Here is a 19,305-nt window from a genome sequence, read left to right as displayed (position 1 = left end):
AAAGTATTTTAAAGTATGTACATATTTTTATTATTGCTGATAGAAATATAACTGATTTCTGTATCTTATCTCCAGACATCTTTTTAACCTCTTCCATCATTCTACTCATTTGTCTGTAGGTATTTTGGGGGTATTCCATATAGACTTTTACCATTTGCAAATAATGGCAGTTTTACTTCTTTTTTGATTCTCACACCTTTATCTCTCACCTTTTCTTTAAAAAAAAAAAAAAGAAAAACCCCACTGGCTAAGACTCCAGTACAATGCCAAAATAGAAACTGGCAATACTGTCTTGCTCCTGATTTTAGAGAATGCCTCTAACATCTGCTCTTGCAGGATGTTTTATATAGTTTTTATTTGTTTGTTTGAGATAGCCTTTATTATAATATACATGCTTCCTTGAGCTAGCTGGGTCAATATCAGAAACAGGCCAAGAGGAAGGAATGCATTTCCTGACTTGGCCAGTGACTTTCAAGACAATCCACGAGTCTCCTGCTCCCCTTTCTTCCCAGCCACTGACCAGGAGACTCATGAAAAGAGACGGCTAGAAACTCAGGAGCAAGGCTCCCTGATTATCGGGGCTTTGCACCTACTGTTCCTGAAGGAGAGTAATCATCAAACAAACTCCAGCACATGGGTATGGCAGAAGAGTTGGTCCAGATAAACCCCTTTCCTATTCCAGCAGCTGCCTTCTCTAACCTCGAAGAGAGCTAATGCAAATCTTCTCCCAGGAGCCAGAGCTATGAAGCACTGGCTCCATCCAAATTTCTAGGACCACACAGGGAGCAATGGGAATGACCACTTTGCGCAGAGATAAAATAGCATTCCTGGCCGGGCGCGGTGGCTCAAGCCTGTAATCCCAGCACTTTGGGAGGCCGAGACGGGCGGATCACGAGGCCAGGAGATCGAAACCATCCTGGCTAACACGGTGAAACCCCGTCTCTATTAAGAAATACAAAAAACTAGCCGGGCGAGGTGGCGGGCACCTGTAGTCCCAGCTACTCGGGAGGCTGAGGCCGGAGAATGGCGTGAACCCGGGAGGCGGAGCTTGCAGTGAGCTGAGATCCGGCCACTGCACTCCAGCCTGGGCGACAGAGCGAGACTCCGTCTCAAAAAAAAAAAAAAAAAAAAAAATAGCATTCCTTGCACCAAAGATGGCAGCAAAGCTAGCCTTATCTTTATCCAGGTGGCCTCACATGGCTACAAGGAGTCTCCTTAACCAGGAGTACAGCCTTCTGCACACGGAGGCCAGCAACAAGACAAGAGTGCTTTAGACTTGGAGGCACCAGACTACATCAGACTGCCAGCGGGATCGGGGTCACCTGCTTCCCTCTCTGCGTGAAGGCCTGTGAGTTACAGTTAAGACAAAGAATCCCGGGTTTCTTGTGTGATGTCAAGGGGCTGCAGTTAGTTGCTGGCTGGCTCTGTCTTTCCTTCTAACTGTCCTGTCTCATGTGTTAACCAGTGTTTCTCAAATTGCATGCCAGGGCACATTTCTGGCTGTTAACAGGTTTCCCCTGAAAGAATTTGTGAGTGAAAGGGAAGGGGTGGTTTCAAGCACAAAAGAAGTCTGGGAAATGACAAGTCAGTCAAAGCAAACTGGGTTTTCTTTAGTGTGTTGATGATACTATAAATCTGTATTCTTTTTATACTTTATACTTCTCATTCTGTTTTACTGTAAGTCTGTATTTATTTTACCATAACATTGTAAAATGGAAGATAAATGTGCCATATTCCCAATCCTATTGGTCAAGGAAGTCTTTTTTCAGGAAGCACCTAATTAACACCTTGAGGTTACTAAGGTGCCCTTAGTGCCCTCAACACAGTCTGGAGAAGGTCTGGAGAAGGTCCAATTCCAAAAGGTGCAATTGCAAAAACCCAGGCTCCAGGCTTCACCAGCTCCTTGCTCCTTGCTTGAATCGTCTGCTTTCCGGACGCTAATCTTACCCTGAGTGTGCGTGGAGGGTGGGGGTGACGGGCTGATGGGGGTAGGAGAGGAAGCTGCTCTTGTAGCTAGACAGGAAAATCACCTGTACACTTGAGGCTAACTATGTCATTCTTTAATGAACCGTGACAAGTGCCTGCAGGGAGTCTGGCCCAGGACGGTTCAGATAAGACTGAGGGGACAAGGACCCGGAAAGCCATGACACTCTTGAAGGAAAAGCCACCAAACTTGGACTCAAGAAGTAACAGGGGACCAATTGCTCTTCTCTGCCCCAACACCCCAAGAAAGCCTTGAGGGGACGGTACCTACTTTTCAATGGCTGACACATCACTGGTGTTAAACTTCCCTCTGGTGAGCAGCTCCGGGGTGATCCGCCCTTCAAACAAGAGGCCCTCCTTGGCCATCTTGACCAGGATCAGTCGAACCAGCTCTCCCAAGTACATGCCACTGACCATCTTCTCAAACCTGCGGGAGAAAGGCAAACCGGCACTTGTCAGCCTGCCTCTGCGCCCCACACACGAGGGCTGGGACAGACACAAAAGGAATGGGAAGCCCCGACTCACCCCTCACCAGCCCCCAGCCTCGCGGCAGGCAAGACCATGCTCTTGCGTGACTGAACAGCAGGGGGAGAGGGATCGGAAGCCAAGACGACTCTAGAGAAGGCAGGAGTATCCAGACCCCATGCCTGTGACTAGGAGAACACCATAGGCAGGAGCGGGCAGGGAAGGCTGCCTGAAGGCACGGGGAGCGTTAGGATTTAGATTGCAGATGTCAAGAAGGCCCCAGATAGAAATGTGCAAAATATTTTAATCTCCTCCTAAACTGTATGCTATACTTTTTATTTTTTATCTTTATGTATGTATGTATGTGTGTATTTACTTATTTATTTTTTGAGACAGGGTCTCACTCTGTGCCCAGGCTAGAGTGCAGGTGGCATAATCTTGACTTTGCAGCCTCAACCTGCTAGGCTCAAGCCATCCTCCCACCTCAGCCTCCTGAGTAGCTAGACCACCACGCCCAGATAATTTTTAAAATTTTTTGTAGAGGGGGAGTCTCCTTATGCTGCCTAGGCTGGTTTCGAACTCACGGGCTCAAGTGACTCTACCAGACGCAAGCTACAGCACCCGGCTTGTATGCTATACTTTTCAAAGACCTTTCACCTCTACTCCTATGGGAGACCCCAAGCCCTGTGGATAGGAGGTGACGAGGAAGTATTGTCCCCATTTCCCAGCTCAGAAAGGGTAAACAGCTTCTCTGAGGGAAAGGCAGCCACTCCCCTTGGGGCCGCTGTCAGGACATTTGTTAGGCACCTCCCTGGCATGATTTTCTCCTTCTCCGGCCAAAAGGATCAAGAATTTGCTTTGAGGAACTCACTCCTCCCCCACTGATGTTACCCTAAACTCCAGGGCTGGTCTCTGAGTACTGACAGCCAATCGGCTCACCCCACTGCTCCAGCCCCGTTCATGCACCAGCCAATCACAGAATGAGCCCAAAGCTGCAGGGGAGAGGCGGCCAGGTGTACAGACAGAAGCCAACACGCATTGCTGAAGGCCCAGCCAAGAGCTGGCAAGAACTAGGGCTCGATGCCATACGTGAGCCAGATTCAGCCCCCGCATCCTGGCTGGCCAGGGGCCAGAAGGAACCCCTGAGCAGGGCAGATTGAAGAGGTGGGCGCACATCAGAGCAGCCCGCCGCTCCTCTGCGGGAGCCCAGCTGGCACACCCACAGCTGGCTGTGACACAGCAAAACAATCTGTTCCAACCAGAGCCACCCAGGAGCCAAGGATGCTGCCGAGACCTGAGCACCCGGCCCTCAACCATCAGCACAGGGCACAGAGCCTCCTTAAAAACACAGTCCTCATTGTTCCTTCTCCTGACAGAACCAGACAGGACCACCTGGCTGCGGCCAGGCAGAGGATCCCTGGCAGGAGAGTGCCCTTCTGAGTCTGGTGCCGCCCCAGGCTCCTGTGGGAACAGCCTCTGTGTAGCCCTGAACAGGGGTGGAACAGCGCTGGCGGAGCCCTGGCAGAGCCACTACTGAGCTACTCACCTTGGCCTCCCTACCTGTGCAATGGAGATACTGACTGCCTTCCTGTAAGGTTATATGGAGGATACGGAGGATATGGGTTAATATAGGTCACTATCTGACAATATCTGGCTAAATAATGAGTGCCTGTGGCCCTTCCTATGTGTCTGACACTTTTCCCAGCACTTTATCTGTATTAACTTATTTCATCTTCGTTACAACCCTAGGAGGGAGACATAAGAATTATCCCCATTTCACAGATGAGGAAACAGAGGCACAGAAAGGTTATATAACTTACCCATGGACAGGGCTTACAAGTGGCAAATCCACATTTTGAATCCAGTTAGATCTAACACCAGAGGTTGTACTCCTAACCACTGTGCATTTCTGCCTGTCTCATGGACAGTGTCATTCAATGTTAGCTGTCACTATCATGCTAGCAGCCACCTAGGACCACCCCTACCCCAGCCTGTCTGCCTGTTCTCCTCCCTAGGCAGCCTTCCCTGTTTGGCAGTGTGACGAGAGAAAGGGCATTCCCCTTAGGATGGGCTAACATCAGCCTCCGGGCACCCTCTACCTGCTGCTTTTCACTCTGCCTTCTAAAGATGCCCAGAACTATCTGCTCCCTTTTTTACACGGCCTATTACATACATGGATAGTGATACCCCCTTTTCCAGAGGGAGGCCCATGGCCACGGTCTGTCCTTTCCCAGTCCCTAAAGGCCCTGTTAGAGCAGCAGAACAAGCAAATAGCACCTCTCACGAGCTTCTCTCTGTTCAAACCAAGGCTCATGGAGACCGGCTCCTGTTCCAACAGGCTGCTTCCCATCTGCTCAAGTGAAATTAATGAAATCCAGCAAGTCATGATCTGCCTCTCAGGGCATGCCACCTGTGATAACTGAACAGGTAATGCCCAGATATCTCGGCAGTCAGACACCTACGACCACAGATAGGCAGTGAGAGGCAGTGCAGCAGGGTTCCAACCACTCTGCCTGCCGGCGGGCCCAGGCAGGGCTGAGATGGGGGAGGGAAGCATCATCAACCACGAGGAGTCATGGGCAAGGACCTGCACACCAATGAGGAGCCCTCAGCACCCTGGGTCTGCTTCAACTAGAAGCCCAAGGAAAGAAAAGAGACAGAGGCCCATGGCCAAGCAAACCAGGATTGGAGCTGCCGAGAGATTCCATGGAGCAGCAGAACCACAAAAAGAAAAGGCATCTGGGTGCTGACTTGAAGGCGCGCAGTTACTCAACCACCATCCAGGCCAAAGAGCTCTCCCAACCACCGACCACCAGCGTTTGCTGTTGCAGTCACTGCTGTTGCTGTGTTGCTGTGTGGGGTGGGTGCTCTGCAGTTTGAAGGATGTGATAAGGAATCACAGGGGAAAAGGATTCAAGATCCCAGACTCCAGACACAGCACAGAGCAAGAGCAGAAGACCAAGAAGTCCAAGCAGGCCAGGTGCAGTAGCTCACACCTGTAATGCCAGCACTTTGGGAGGCTGAGGCAGGAGGATTGCCTGAGCCCAGAAGTTCGAGACCAGCTGGGCAACATAGGGAGATTCAGTCTCTACAAAAAATTTTAAATTTAAGCCGGGTGCAGTGGCTCAAGCCTGTAATCCCAACATTTTGGGAAGCCGAGATGGGCAGATCACGAGGTCAGGAGATCGAGACCATCCTGGCTAACACGGTGAAACCCTGTCTCTACTAAAAAATACAAAAAACTAGCCGGGCAAGGTGGCGGGTGCCTGTAGTTCCAGCTACTCGGGAGGCTGAGGCAGGAGAATGGTGTAAACCTGGGAGGTGGAACTTGCAGTGAGCTGAGATTGGGCCACTGCACTCCAGCCTGGGCGACAGAGAGAGACTCCATCTCAAAAAAAGAAAAAAAAAAAATGTTAAATTAGCCAGGCATGGTACTGCTGCCTGTGGTCCCAGCTAGTCAGGAGGCTGAGGCAGGAGGATCACCTAAGCCTGGGAATTCAAGGCTACAGTAAGCCAAGATCACACCACTGCACTCCAGCCTGGGCAACAGAGCGATACCCTCAGGGGAAAAAAAAAAAAAAAAAAAAAAAAAGCTCAAGGAAACAAAAGGGGAAGGAGAATTAAAAGTGAAATAAAAGGTGGGGCTAACTCCATAGTATAAGACAAGCATGTGGCAAGAATATCAAAGGCCTGGAATATAAGGGCGAGACGAAGGAAGCCAAAAGACTGATCCCTTTTAGAAACAGACCTTCTGACTCTGGGGCAAGGTGGGGCCTGAATACTCAAAGCAGGTTCCTCTGCTGCCTCCCAAATGCAGTAACCACCAATGAAGGCAGGAGCCACAGAGCTATGATGACAATGTCCTCCCTGTCCACTGTATACAGCAGGTACTCAGTTAAATGCTAACTTCAATCAAAGCAAATGGAATGAGCAGCTATTGGTAGCCTAGAGCCCACTTGGGCACTGAGAGCCTTTGCACAAATCTAACACACTGAGGTTTTAAAACCTGGTTAATGGCCGGGCGCGGTGGCTCACGTCTGTAATACCAGAACTTTGGGAGGCCGAGACGGGTGGATCACCTGAGGTCGGGAGTTCGAGACCAGTTTGGTTAACATGGTGAAACCCCATCTCTATAAAAATACAAAATTAGCTGGATGTGGTGGTGCATGCCTGTAATCCCAGCTACTCGGTAGGCTGAGGCAGGAGAATCACTTGGAACCCGAGAGGCAAAGGTTGCAGTGAGCTGAGATTGCATCATTGCACTCCAGTCTGGGTGACAGAGCAAGAATCTGTCTCAAAAAAAAAAAAAAAAAAAAAATCCTGGTTAAAAATTGGAGTCGCCCAAGGAGCTTTTACAATACTGAGGACTGGGCAACCCAGGCCAACTGAGTCTCTGGTGAGAGGATGCCTGGACATCAGTATTTTTTTTAAAGGCTCCTATGTACCTCTAATGTGTACTCAGAGATGAAAAATCACTTCCCTAAATCCTCCCTGATGGTTTTTCTCCATAAATGATAAAAAATGCCTCTTTATAACAAATCTCTTATTACCAGTGAGAAGAGATTCTGGAAGCTCACTCTGAAAACCTCCAACTGTCAAACAGGGCAAAAATCTCCAAACCTACACCAGACCACACCTCAACAATGAGTCTTGGGCCATCTCTGTCCTATTCTAGGGTCGTAATTTTCCCATCAGTCAAATGGAGGAAACATCTTTCCCTGCCACAAAGAGGATAAAATGACTTTCAAGAACTAGGCATTCTATGTAAAAAAGACATAGGGAAGATCGAGAGATTCAGATAGAAGCCTGGGGGCACAGCAAAAATTTGCTCAGGCAAAAAACTCTTTAACTTACAGCCTATTTCCAGGAATATGTGACGCAACTTGGGAATTTGTCATTTCCTTGGAATTGTTCTCAATGAGACCTGACCTACAGTACGCAGTAAACTGGTGACATGGTATGGCTGTGTCCCCACCCAAATCTCACCTTGAATTCCCACGTTGTAGTGGGAGGGACCCGGTGGGAGATAACTGAACATGGAAGCAAGTCTTTCCCATGCTGTTCTAGTGATAGTGAAAAAGTCTCACGAGATCGGATGGTTTTAAAAGAGGAGTTCCCCTGCACAAGTTCTCTATGCCTGCTGTCATCCATGTAAGACATGACTGGATCCACAATTGTGAGGCTTCCCCAGCTACGTGGAACTATAAGTTCATTGAACCTCTTTCTTTTGTAAATTACCCAGTCACAGGTATGCCTTTATTGGCAGTGTGAAAACGGACTAATACAACTGAGAAACATATTCTAGAAAAGAGACTTTGCCCCAAACTTTCACTTTCTCATCTGTACCCCCATTTAGCCACCCACTCATCTCTCATCCATCATCAACCACCCATCCATCCATCCATCCATCCCAAAAACATTTATTGCAAGCCAACCATAAACACAGTTTATAGTTTAGCCTTGGGATACAGTTCATCTCTTTGAAAAATTCAGAAATGCATCAATGAACAGCAGAGAGATCCAAGTTTACACCCAAGCCATGCAGGGTTCCCAAACTCAGGCCAAGAAAAAGGGCCTGGGCATTACCTGTTCAGTTACCACAAGTGGCATGCCCCACCTGCACTTCTAAGAAAGTGCTTCTCATTAAGTGACTGATAGTAACTACAAGTACATAACCTCTTATCTGAAACCCTTTGGGGTCACATGCGCTTGGGAATGTGGAGATTTGAGAACTTTAGAGATGCAATAGGGTATACGTGCCATGTGTCACAGAATACCCCCAGAGGTGCCTGAGGCAGCACTGCCATCAAGCATATTCAGGGCTTTTCAGTGAAACATACAAATAGGCACAGTAATAACTTGATGGCAGTAGGGTCAGGTCAATGGACTGGGCAGGATGGGGGTGGGTGTGTGTGGTTAAAAAAACCTTTGTCAGAGCTTTGGAACTGGGGTCCCTTGTCACCAAGCTGGTGCCACAGTCTCAGCCTGCAACGGAGATGCTCAACTCTGGGTGTAAGAACTTGGGAATTCCCTCACTGAGAAACCTAGTTTATTCGCTGCTGCCACCTCCAGTGGCAGGGAGCTTGCCATTGATGAAAATCCATTAATTCAGGTGGAAAGGCCAACTGTCCAGCTTGCAGTATTGAGATCTTTTGGGTGATGCGTTTCAACATGGGTAGTAAACTCCTGCTTCCCTCTAGCATCAGGATAAGGGCTATTAGGTCTACAGAGTCAGTGAACATCTCCCTGTAGGCTGACAGCATCCAACTCTGGGATAAAGCTGCTAGGAAGCTGGGTAGATCAGAGAGAGCTAGTAGCATGGCAGCATCACAGAGAAATGTGGGCAGGCACTTCAGGAAATATGTGGCTCAGAGAAAGCAATACCCGCTCTAACCTGAATAATATCACTCTTACCTCTGTAGCCAGGAGCTTTCCACAGCCAAAAACAACCTGCCTGTAAGTCTGATGTTCTTTATCAACTCTGATGTGTCTACTCATGCTTCACATTGAAGAAGGCTGCTTCTCCGTTCTCCCTAACGTCTATATGACTTATACTCTTCTACTTATACTCTTCTTATCCTGACTCCTCTGCACAACAGATATTTGCATGTCTGGCCTACCTCCCCATCTAGATTGTAAAACTTGAGAGGGAAGGTGCTGTTTTGGATTCTCAGAGCCTAGCACAGAGCTCAGCACATAGTAAGTGCTCAATAAATATGTGATGAATGAACAGACACTCATCTCCCTTAGGTGCCCCACACACCATGTGGCCTCTCTTACCATAAACAGCAACACTCGTGACTACAGCACAGAGAAATTTTTTAAGCCTTACATTTACACTAATGTTTCTGTGCTTTGTTGGGGGAGCATTTTTGAACCATTCATAATTACTAATTTTTGTGCAACAGGGGATAATTTGAGGACTTTTTTTTTTCAGGGGCTACTGAGCTCCTGGGCTCCCATTCACCTCTTGATCTCCTCCCCGACCACCAGCACCTGCTCAACTCTGGCCCCATTCCCCATTGGATGGGTTCATTTCTGTGCTTTTCATTGTCATGATGTTTTACAAGGGCACAATCACAGTGTAATTAAACAAAGAGAAGATTATTTTAAAAGTGCTTTTCAGTTACAGACTCTACAGCTGTGCATCTCACCAAACAAGGAGCAACAAATAATGCAAATTTTGATGGGCTTTAGGCTGGGCACGGTGGCTCACGCCTGTAATCTCAGCACTTTGGGAGGCTGAGGCAGGTGGATCACTTGATGTCAGGAGTTTGAGGCCAGCCTGGCCAACATGGTGAAACTCGTCTCTACTAAAAATACAAAAAATTAGCTAGGCGTGGTGGTGCATGCCTATAATCCCAGCTACTTAGAGGCTAAAGCAGGAGAATCGCTTGAACCCGGGAGGTGGAGGTTTCAGTGAGCTGAGATTGCAAGGCAGAGCAAGACTCCGCCTCAAAAAAAAAAAAAATGTGACAGGCTTTTCTGTTTGTGATCACTTACTTGGCTTTATGCCCTTTTTATCTCCCATCCCAAATCTTTCATTAAATGTCCCCTAAGTCACATATGTGGTTAGAAGCAAAAGTTAAGGACTCACAGCTGTTTTCCAGGGTTGAGGGATCCCCGGTCAATCTCCCGGTCAAACTCTGTCCGGATGTCTTCTAATGATCCATCATCTCCAAAGGCTCCCCATTCTGTGTTGATACACATCCTCCCCTCGTCTCCTTCCACCAGATCAATGTGCCTCAGTTCCTCCATGTAGCAAGCATTGGTGCCAGTACCTGGGCAGGACAAGATCAGAAGCTATGACCACACAACGAGGAGGGTGCAGAGCCACCTGGAAAGATGGGCTGAACAAATGGATGGACAAAGGGGATACGTTACCGATGATCAGGCCAACTTCACACTGCTGGTCGTCATAGCCACAGGTCATCATGGTGCCCACTGTGTCATTCACCACAGCTACGATGTTGGCATCATAGTCCTGGGGACAGATAATGGGGTGTCACTGTCCACTCACACATGGAAGCAGAGATCATACACCTTAACAGTGCTTGGCAGGAGTGCTCCTGTTTTCAGAACCCCTGCTTTTGTGAGTGGTGCTGGTTTCATTACAGCTGGTACTCAAATTAACTAGATCACAGCATGGTGATTAAGTTATGAAAACCTCATAGTTCCCTTAATTACCCGGCTTAAGAGTCTTTGGGTAGTGAGGATTTTACTCTTGGAGCTACATTCCTCTGCAAACCTCCGCAGGAGGTCCACGTCCCGGATAAGGCGGGCTCCTCTGCCCTTGTTCTGAGTACAACAGGCTGCATCTGTGACACCCACTCCCTGAATAGCCCAGCACTCCTGTCAGGAGGCAACCCCCTGTTCCAGGCCTGGGTCCTTCAGGTAGCACCTCCAAGAGCTGGGCTTTGCACCATCCCCATCCCCACCATTCCACACTGGAGATCCTCAACTCTCCCCTGCCTGGGTCTTCAGGCTTTGACACTACTGCCCCCCAGGAAGGGCACTGGTCTGTTTTAGAATGCAGCCCTGCTCCCCACACCCCTGCATGGCTGAGGCAGAGGGCCCAGGAGAAATTACCCCTCGCTTTTTGATGGCTTTGTTAAGCAGCTTGACCACATCCGCTCCTTCCACTCCACTTGCTTTAAATCGCTTTGTCCAGGTGATCAGGATGGCCTGCAAAGAAGAACAGATGGGGCTGGATGAGGGCCGGGAGACCTCCAGTACCCCAAGGCCCTGGGCATTGCTCCAGGTCAGGGATGAAGCAGAGGCCCATAGGGGCCAAGTGGCTCCCCCCAGATCACACTGGGCTGGGGGAAGGGCCCAGAGGACCCCAGACTCCTTTCTATCTCTGGATCATCCACACAATGGGCTTCTCTGGGGGCGAAGATAGGGTGGGGAGAAACCTGCTCACAATATCCAGCTCACTCCAGAAGATGTGGGGACAGTAATGCCACATGGCTTGCCAATCTAACTGGATGCCAACTGCGCAGCCAGATCTATTTTAAAAAGGAGCAAGAGAAATCCCTGGCCCCCTTCCCCACTTCCCAACCAGACCCTGGCTTCCACAGCCCTGGGAAAAGAAAGCCAGAGCCAAACTGGAAAGAGAAACAAAATGCTAAGATGAGTCTTGGCTGCTGAGCTTTTAAGAGCCAGGTCCCATACACTTAGGGAATGATGTGGACTATACATGATTTGTGCCTCTTCACCAGCTTTGGGACTTAACCTCCATTTGTAAGTGGTGACTCCCCTATTTACACAGTATGATCCTATTTCACTTCGCCTATTAGCGGAGAAACATCAAGGATAGACATCCAATGATAAACATTCCATAATTTTATCTTACTTTGATAGTTTTACATATTGCTTTTGTTTTCTTTAAAAAAAAAAAACTAAAAAGATATGAGAACAGAAAAATAATTGTTATACTTGCTGTTTTACTCTGAATGGGACAAGTGACTATAAATGCAGCAGGCTTGGAAGATTCGCGGTCCAGGCCCTGCAGGCCTGCAGAGGCAGCTCAGGGATAGGATTCTGAGCACATGGGCCCTGCCCCAGCTCATGGTGGGAGCCACACAGACTGGAGCATGCACCGGGGAGGGCAGCCCTTGATGAGAACTAGTGACTTTTTGCTCAGTAGCAACTAAGTCAGGAACTGCAAAAGCCCTGGACACTGTCTGCCTCCTCTCCACCAGCCCTCTTCCTCTAAAGCCTCAGAGAACCAGGTGTTATGGGACAAAAGTGGGGCGGCCAATCTGGAGACCTGGTCCTATTTCATACTCTCTGCCCATTTCCTGCTGGGCAGTTCCCTTCACTCTTCTGAGGTTCACTCTGCTCCTCTAGAATCAGGGAGCTGATCTAGAAGTGGACGATCTTGAAGGTCTCAGCCAGCCCTAAAGGGTAATATGCACAGGCCTCTGGATGGGAAATTTAGGGACTGTGCTCCACTGGCACCACCGCAAATACCCTGGCCCAGCCTAAGAAGCATTTTCTGGAGGGGGTGAAGGTTGGCAGGTGGGATGCCCCCAACCTTTGGCTCCTTCTCTGTTCACAATGCCCCCTCCCGGGCATGTCTGCTCCACCCTGCAGGCCCTCGTGCCCATGAGGTCATTGCCTCCCACCTCCTGCAGCACTTCTGTCCCTGGAAGGCTGTGCCTTCATGGGGAACAAGCTGCACCTGCTGTTATAAGACCTACTGTACGGTAACATTTAACCTCAGCACTGCAGAAATACAAAATAAACACACTCTGGCCATTCTCTCCCAGGGCCTAGCTCATGCCCAGCACAGGGATGGCCTGTGCTGCAGAGAGCACATGTGAACAACGGTGAAACACAGTCCACCAAAGTCTCTTCATCCCAGGCCCACCTCTCACAGGGGAAGCGGGAGTGACTCATGTCTCAGTTCTCAAAAGCCAAGGGAAGCTTGTACTGACAACAGGCCTTGCCAAAGGGTTTGGAAGGACACGGTGGAGGCCAAACTGCTCTGAACTCCTTGGAGGGGTGTTCTCAGGTACCAGAACCAGAGCAAGAGTCTACACATGGCCACAGCTTCCTGAAAGCATAACAGGTCAGACAGAACATCTCAGAGGCATTTAGACATGTTGGAGGTGGGCGGAGCACTGGATAGGAGGTGGGGCCTGGGACCCTGGTCCAAGACCTGCCATTAATAAGCCCTCTGACCCTGGGGAAACCTCTGTGCTCATCTTGGTCTGCTGGGCTCTCAAGCCCCTTCTTGCTGATTCCACAAATTATACAGATGTAAGGGTTCCAGCCACAGGAAGCAGTGCCCAGGAAAGGGCGCTTACCCTAAAGGCATAAAGGGACCCAGGAGTACTCCCTGCAAGTGTGGAAGGTGCCCTGAGCCCAAATGCTACTATCTTGCAGCAAAGTAGACCAGTTACGAGCACGGAATCTTCCTGGCTAGGTGACCTTGGACAGGTTCTTAGCCCCTCTGAGACTCAGTTTCCTCATCTGTAAAGCAGGAATCATAAGCACTTAACTCATAGAGATGCTTGAAGATTATGTGCGCTACTGGTGAAGTATTAAAACAGAGCCTGGCCGGGCGCAGCAGCTCACGCCTGTAATCCCAGCACTTTGAGGGGCCAAGGCGGGCGGATCACCTAAGGTCAGGAGTTTGAGACCAGCCTGGCCAAGACGGCAAAACCCCGTATCTACCAAAAATACAAAAATTAGCCAGGCATGGTGGTGGGTGCCTGTAATCCCTGCTACTACAGGGGCTAAGGCAGGAAAATCGCTTGAACCCAGGAGGCGGAGGTTGCAGTGAACCGAGATTGCACCATTGCACCCCAGCCTGGGCAACAAGAGGGGCCCTGAATAGTTAAATATCAGAATTCTTTTTTTTTTTTTTTCTTGTTTTTAAGACACGGTCTCAGGCCGGGCACGGTGGTTCACGTCTGTAATCACAGCACTTTGGGAGGCTGATGTGGGAGGATCATGAGGTCAGGAGTTCAAGACCAGCCTGACCAACATGGTGAAACCCCCATCTCTATTAAAAATACCAAAATTAGCCAGGCGTGGTGGGGCACACCTGTAATCCCAGCTACTCAGGAGGCTGAGGCAGTAGAATGGCTTGAACGTGGGAGGTGGAGGTTGCAGTGAGCCGAGATCGTGCCATTGCACTCCAGCCTGGGCAAGACAGGGAGACTCTGTCTCAAAAAAAAAAAAAAAAGACAAGGTCTCACTCTGTCCCCCAGGCTGGAGTGCAGTGGCACAACCATGGCTCACAGCAGCCTCAATCTCCCAAGCTTCTCCCACATCACTGGGACTACAGGCACACGCCAACACACACAGCTAACTTTTTGTACAGATTGCCCAGGCTGGTGTTGAACTCCTGGGCTTAAGTGATCCTTCTGCTTCAGCCTCCCAAAGTGCTATGATTACAGGCATGAACCACTGCACTCAACCCCAGAATTCGTATTATTAGAAGTTTAATCATGGGTGGTTTGTGTTTGTGGTATGTGTGTCTTTCTATCTCTCCATGTAAAAAAAAGAACAAGGCTGCATGTATTTATTTTGTATTCCTGCAGGGCTGAGGTTCAGTGTTATCATATGGTAGGTCAGGGTCCATCCTTGCTGAATGAATGAATGAATGAATGAATGAATGAAAAAACAAATAGATGACAAACAGGAAAGTGGGTACAAGTCACCTCAGAGGTCACCAAGGTCATCTCTGGGGCTGGAGCCACTGACCAGTTCCACTATGGAGAGGCAGCCCTGGCACCTGAGGGACAGGGCTCTGAGCATATTTGCAATAACCAGGGCAGTTTCCAGGTAAACATCATGCCATGCAATTCTGGCAAAGAGCTTTCCCGCCTCTCTCAACCACCATTAAACCTACTTTATTTTCCTTTGCTTGCTTAAGATTAATAAATGCTTCTGTGTACCTGGTGGCCAAAAATACCATGATTTGTCTCCAAAAATACATAAATAACTAAAGTAAGTGAAAAAGTAAACACTATATCATGATACCACACTAACTTCTGCAAATATTTCTTTAAAAATACCAGACATGCAAACCATTCTGCCAGCAACAGAGAAAAGTTGTGGAGAAAAGGGCTTGTTAGCTTTTTCAACCCAGGGCATCTGCAGAGCCCAATAATCCCAGAACATCCTTACCTCATCTATTTTGGATTGTTGGCAAGGAAAAGAAAATGTGAATCCCACAGGTAACTTTTTGTCCTTGATCTTCCTTTTCTCCATGAAATCTCCCAGGCACTCAGCAACATGATCAAAAAGCTGAAGGAAACATGAGAGAGCAGTCAGGGGGCCCCAAAGCAGGCTTAGCATTTCACAGAAAAATATAAACCATTCCCTCCCACACACACAGAAAGGAATACATCTACCCAAAGTGCTTGTACTCATGGGACCTGGTGGCCCTGTCTGAAAAGCCATGCTGTGTGTGAATGCAGAGAAGAGTCACTTTTCAAAAGCTGCCTTGTGGGCAAGTACAGCTCTTAGGAAGCAATTCAAAGCCTTCAAACAGAACTGGCCTTTCAGTGGTCACTAATATGCAACATCTGGGCACTGAGAAAAATGGAAAAATAACAGAAAACCAGCTATGCCTTCATAACGCACAGGTCACGGGTCTCTTCAGTCACCCAGGTGGAGTGGCCTTCCCGCCCCACCTGAAGCCATGCTCTCTGAAAATTTCAGAAACTCCAAGGGCAATTCCACAGCCTCTAGCCCACTGGAGTGACTTAACAATCCAGACTATCATAATGTTACTTTTTACCGAAGTGTCTTATGCATACCCCAAAAAGTACACACATCCTAAGTGTGGAGTTCGCTGTAGCCATCCATGTAACCAGCACCCAGACGGAGAAACACAAGATGGAGAAACACCTGTAAGATGCCCCACTACTGCTACCACCCAGTCCAAGGGCAACTGCCAGCTGCCCCGACGTCTATCACCCTCAATTACATCTGCCTGTTTGTCTGGTGTGTCTAAAGGGAAATGAGACCGTGTGTGCTCTTTGACATCTGTGTTCTTTCACTCAACACGAGGTGGATGACAGTCATCCACGGAGTTGAGTGTCTTTGCCAACTGTTCATTCTCATTACCACACAGTATTCCTTGGTATGAATATATCACAACTTATCTCCTGCATTGTAACCTAAGCTTGCCTGCACTATAACATTATCTATGACTTATTAGGTGCATACATATCTTAGGAATCAGCTAGAAAGAGCCTGGAACACTGGTTCCTTAGCTTCTACATGAATACTGCCCATGAGGAGAGGCTCACCACCTCTAAGGTAATCTTTTTGGATCTCTAAAATATAACCGGGGCCAGGCATGGTGGCTTATGTCTGTAATCCCAACACTTCAGGAGGCCAAGGCAGGAAGATCACTTGAGCCCAGGAGTTTGACACCAGCCTGGGCAACATAGTGAGACCTCCTCTCTACAAAAAGCTTAAAAATTAGCCAGGCATGGTGGCACTTGCCTGTAGTCCTAACTACTTGGGAGGCTGAGGTGAGAGGATCCCCTGAGCCCAGGAGGTCAAGGATGCAGTGAGCCATGATCACACCACTGCACTCCAGCCTGGGCAGCAGAGTGAGACCCTGTCTCAAAATATAACCAGAACAGAAGATAATATTCTGTGTGTTCTAACCAGAGGAGTGGTTAGTAGAACTAAGAACCTCCCTTCTTTATCTCTCTGCCTCTAGTAATCCAACCTGAGCATATATATATATACACACACACATACACACACACACACACACACACACACACATACTTTTGGCAGCCATGCCACAACCTAGCTAACCCCTTGTCTCTTTCGCATGACTCTCATGACACTAGACCTCCCTTACACATGGCAGTGACACAGCCATAGAGCTTTGTGGACCCCAGAAGAAGGCTGTCTTGGAAGAGCCAAACCATAGTCACACAAAGTGGCCCCAGCCCGAACTCCCAGGCAAGGTCATCGGCCTGAAGCCTTTACTTGCAGGGCCTCGTGAGGGGGCCAGAAGTCACTGCTGCTGTTCCCATCTTTCCCCAGATTCCCCCACAAGCCAGCTCTAAAGTCGGACTTTGTTGCCAGAGTAAAAGAAAACCTGGTCAATTTTAATGTAGGACCTTCTATCCCTGAGTCACTACTACTCAGGCTTCAGAGCAGCTGGCATCTTAGGCTGAGTAGACACATGACCCTCCCCAGAGAAGCCGGCTAAGCTTCCTGCGACCTACATTGCAGACTGATATAAACTCATTACTAAGTTACTCCTCACGCCCCAGGCCATCTGCATTCGGAGGCTCCAGACTCTTCTGCAGACTCAGAAGAGAAGGCTGGGTGGAGGGAAGGCTGCCTCTGGAAGAAGCAGGGAGGCGCCTGGGAGAACTCAGCCTGCAGAAATGGATTCCCCTGAATGGGACCTGTCACCAGTTCCTGGATCTACGCCAAACACAACTCCCCAGAGTGCTCCATTGAGAAAGAAAGGCTGTTTCTGGAATGCTGGTGATCCAGGGTGACAAGCCTGCCCAAAGAGGCAGGAAGCGACCCACCCTAGGCTAAGCTATGTCTGCAATCAACTAGGAAAAAAAGTTACCTAACCGCTCTGAACTCAAAGCTTTAGTGTCTTAAAAAAACATTTTCTCTTCTTTCCTGACAACATACTCTTTATTTGAAAAATACACAGACTATGGTCAGGTGCAGTGGCTCACGTCTACAATCCAGCACTTTGGGAGGCTGAAGTGGGAGGATCGCTTGAGTCCAGGAGTTTGAGATCTGCCTGGGCAACCTGGCAAGTCCTTATCTTTAAAAAAAATTTTTTTTAATAATTTAAAATAAAAATACTTAGTCACTCTTATTAAATACGGCAAACGATGGCTAATACAAAAACTTAAACATTTATTATTCAAAAGTCCCAAAACTAAGTAAGTGATATTTTAAGAATGTTTCATTTGTGCTTCTGAATTTATTAAAGCTTAAAAGTGCTCTGGGCTGGGTGCGGTGGCTCACACCTGAGCAGGCAGTTTGAGATCAGCGTGACCAACATGGAGAAACCCCATCTCTACTAAAAATACAAAATTAGCCAGGTGTGGTGGTGCACGCTAACTCCAGCTACTCGGGAGGCTGAGGCAGGAGAATCACTTAAACCCAGGAGGCGGAAGTTGGTGAGCCGAGATTTCGCCACTACACTCCAGCCTGGGCAACAAGAGTGAAACTGTCTCAAAAACTAAAAAATAAAAATAAAAAAGAATTTGCTATAATGGTACTACATTGTCATCATTATTGTCATCATCCTCTTTCCAGGCTGCTTAAAAGGAGCAGAGGAAGAAACAGAGACAGTAGGAAATAAAGTGATTCTAGGACTGAGAAAAGAGGACGATAGGGACAGAGGCTGGGAGAGATGAAGGGGGCAGTGGTAAGAAGGTGAGGGTACTCCCTTAATTAACAAACCTAGCTCCTAAAGGTCAAGCCAAAACACACAGGGAATGTTTGCAAAACACACAGGAAATGTTTGCAGCACAGGGTGAGTCTCAGTGGTGAATGCGCCAGGCTTAGGTAGCTAAACCCAAGGACCATGGGAAACAGAGAGTGATAGGCCAGTGTGGGTTCCAAACAGAAAGTGCAGGATGCCAAACCCTGGGCTGCCAGCCACCTGCAAGGAGGAGCAACACAGCAGCCAACTGGACATGGTCAAGAGACCTACCAGCTGGCAGCCTTTGTGTAGGCGCCAGATGGATGGGCCAGTCTCTGCAGCCCAGTAACAGAGGAGCAGCAGGGGAGCCCTTGGGCAGGGCCATCCAGTAGTGATACACCCAGCTTTGGTGGCCTTCTATAAAGTGGCTCACCTGCTCTAGTGACAGTGTCAACTGTGACACTCACTGTGACATAATCTGAAGGGCTCTGAACCAAAACCCCAGGGAGCAGGTTAGCCAGGATTAGCCCTTGTCTCTTGGACAAAGAAAAGGCTTGGTGGATTGCTCCAGGTTCCACCCACAGGAACTTAAGAGCAAAGCAGAGTCAAGAGGAGAAGGCTCCCGGGTCTCGTCTCAAAGTCCACCCCAGAACAAAAGAGTACCCTGGAGATCCTAGTCATGAACCTTGCGGTGAGCACACCCTCCTTAAAGCAAACATTTGGCCAGCTCTGAGTACATATGCTGGACAGCAGCCACAACTCAGGAGACGAGCCAGACTGGAGGAGCCAGAACACCTACAGGAGAGAAGAGGAGTGCACCCCTGTCCCACGATGGGCTTAGGGACCCAGAAATGTCTGAAAACCTGCAGTGGGCTGCCTCAGCCCTGATCACAGGGTCCTCAGCGAGCTACAGACCCACCACTCCCCCTACCCAGACAGGAGGGAGCAAGTGAACAGGCTCTTCA

General features: G+C 48.7%; 1 protein-coding gene across 5 annotated transcripts in view; it reads right to left on the bottom strand.

Moving 5' to 3' along the window:
• The window catches only part of LOC105466097 (hexokinase 1), a 130,971-nt gene that overhangs the window by 23,745 nt on the left and 87,921 nt on the right, over nt 1–19,305 (bottom strand). For all 5 annotated transcript variants that reach the window (XM_071069669.1, XM_071069670.1, XM_011715030.2 and 2 more), the window contains 5 exons: nt 15,094–15,213; nt 11,038–11,133; nt 10,333–10,432; nt 10,046–10,229; nt 2,255–2,410 (listed from right to left, as the gene is read on the bottom strand). In XM_071069669.1, the coding sequence (XP_070925770.1) occupies nt 2,255–2,410; nt 10,046–10,229; nt 10,333–10,432; nt 11,038–11,133; nt 15,094–15,213 (656 nt within the window). The remainder of the gene's footprint in view (nt 1–2,254; nt 2,411–10,045; nt 10,230–10,332; nt 10,433–11,037; nt 11,134–15,093; nt 15,214–19,305) is intronic.

The sequence above is a fragment of the Macaca nemestrina genome, chromosome 9 (genome assembly GCF_043159975.1).
Source record: "Macaca nemestrina isolate mMacNem1 chromosome 9, mMacNem.hap1, whole genome shotgun sequence".
NCBI classification, from domain to species: domain Eukaryota; kingdom Metazoa; phylum Chordata; class Mammalia; order Primates; family Cercopithecidae; genus Macaca; species Macaca nemestrina.
This window is presented reverse-complemented; position numbering and strand designations above follow the sequence as displayed.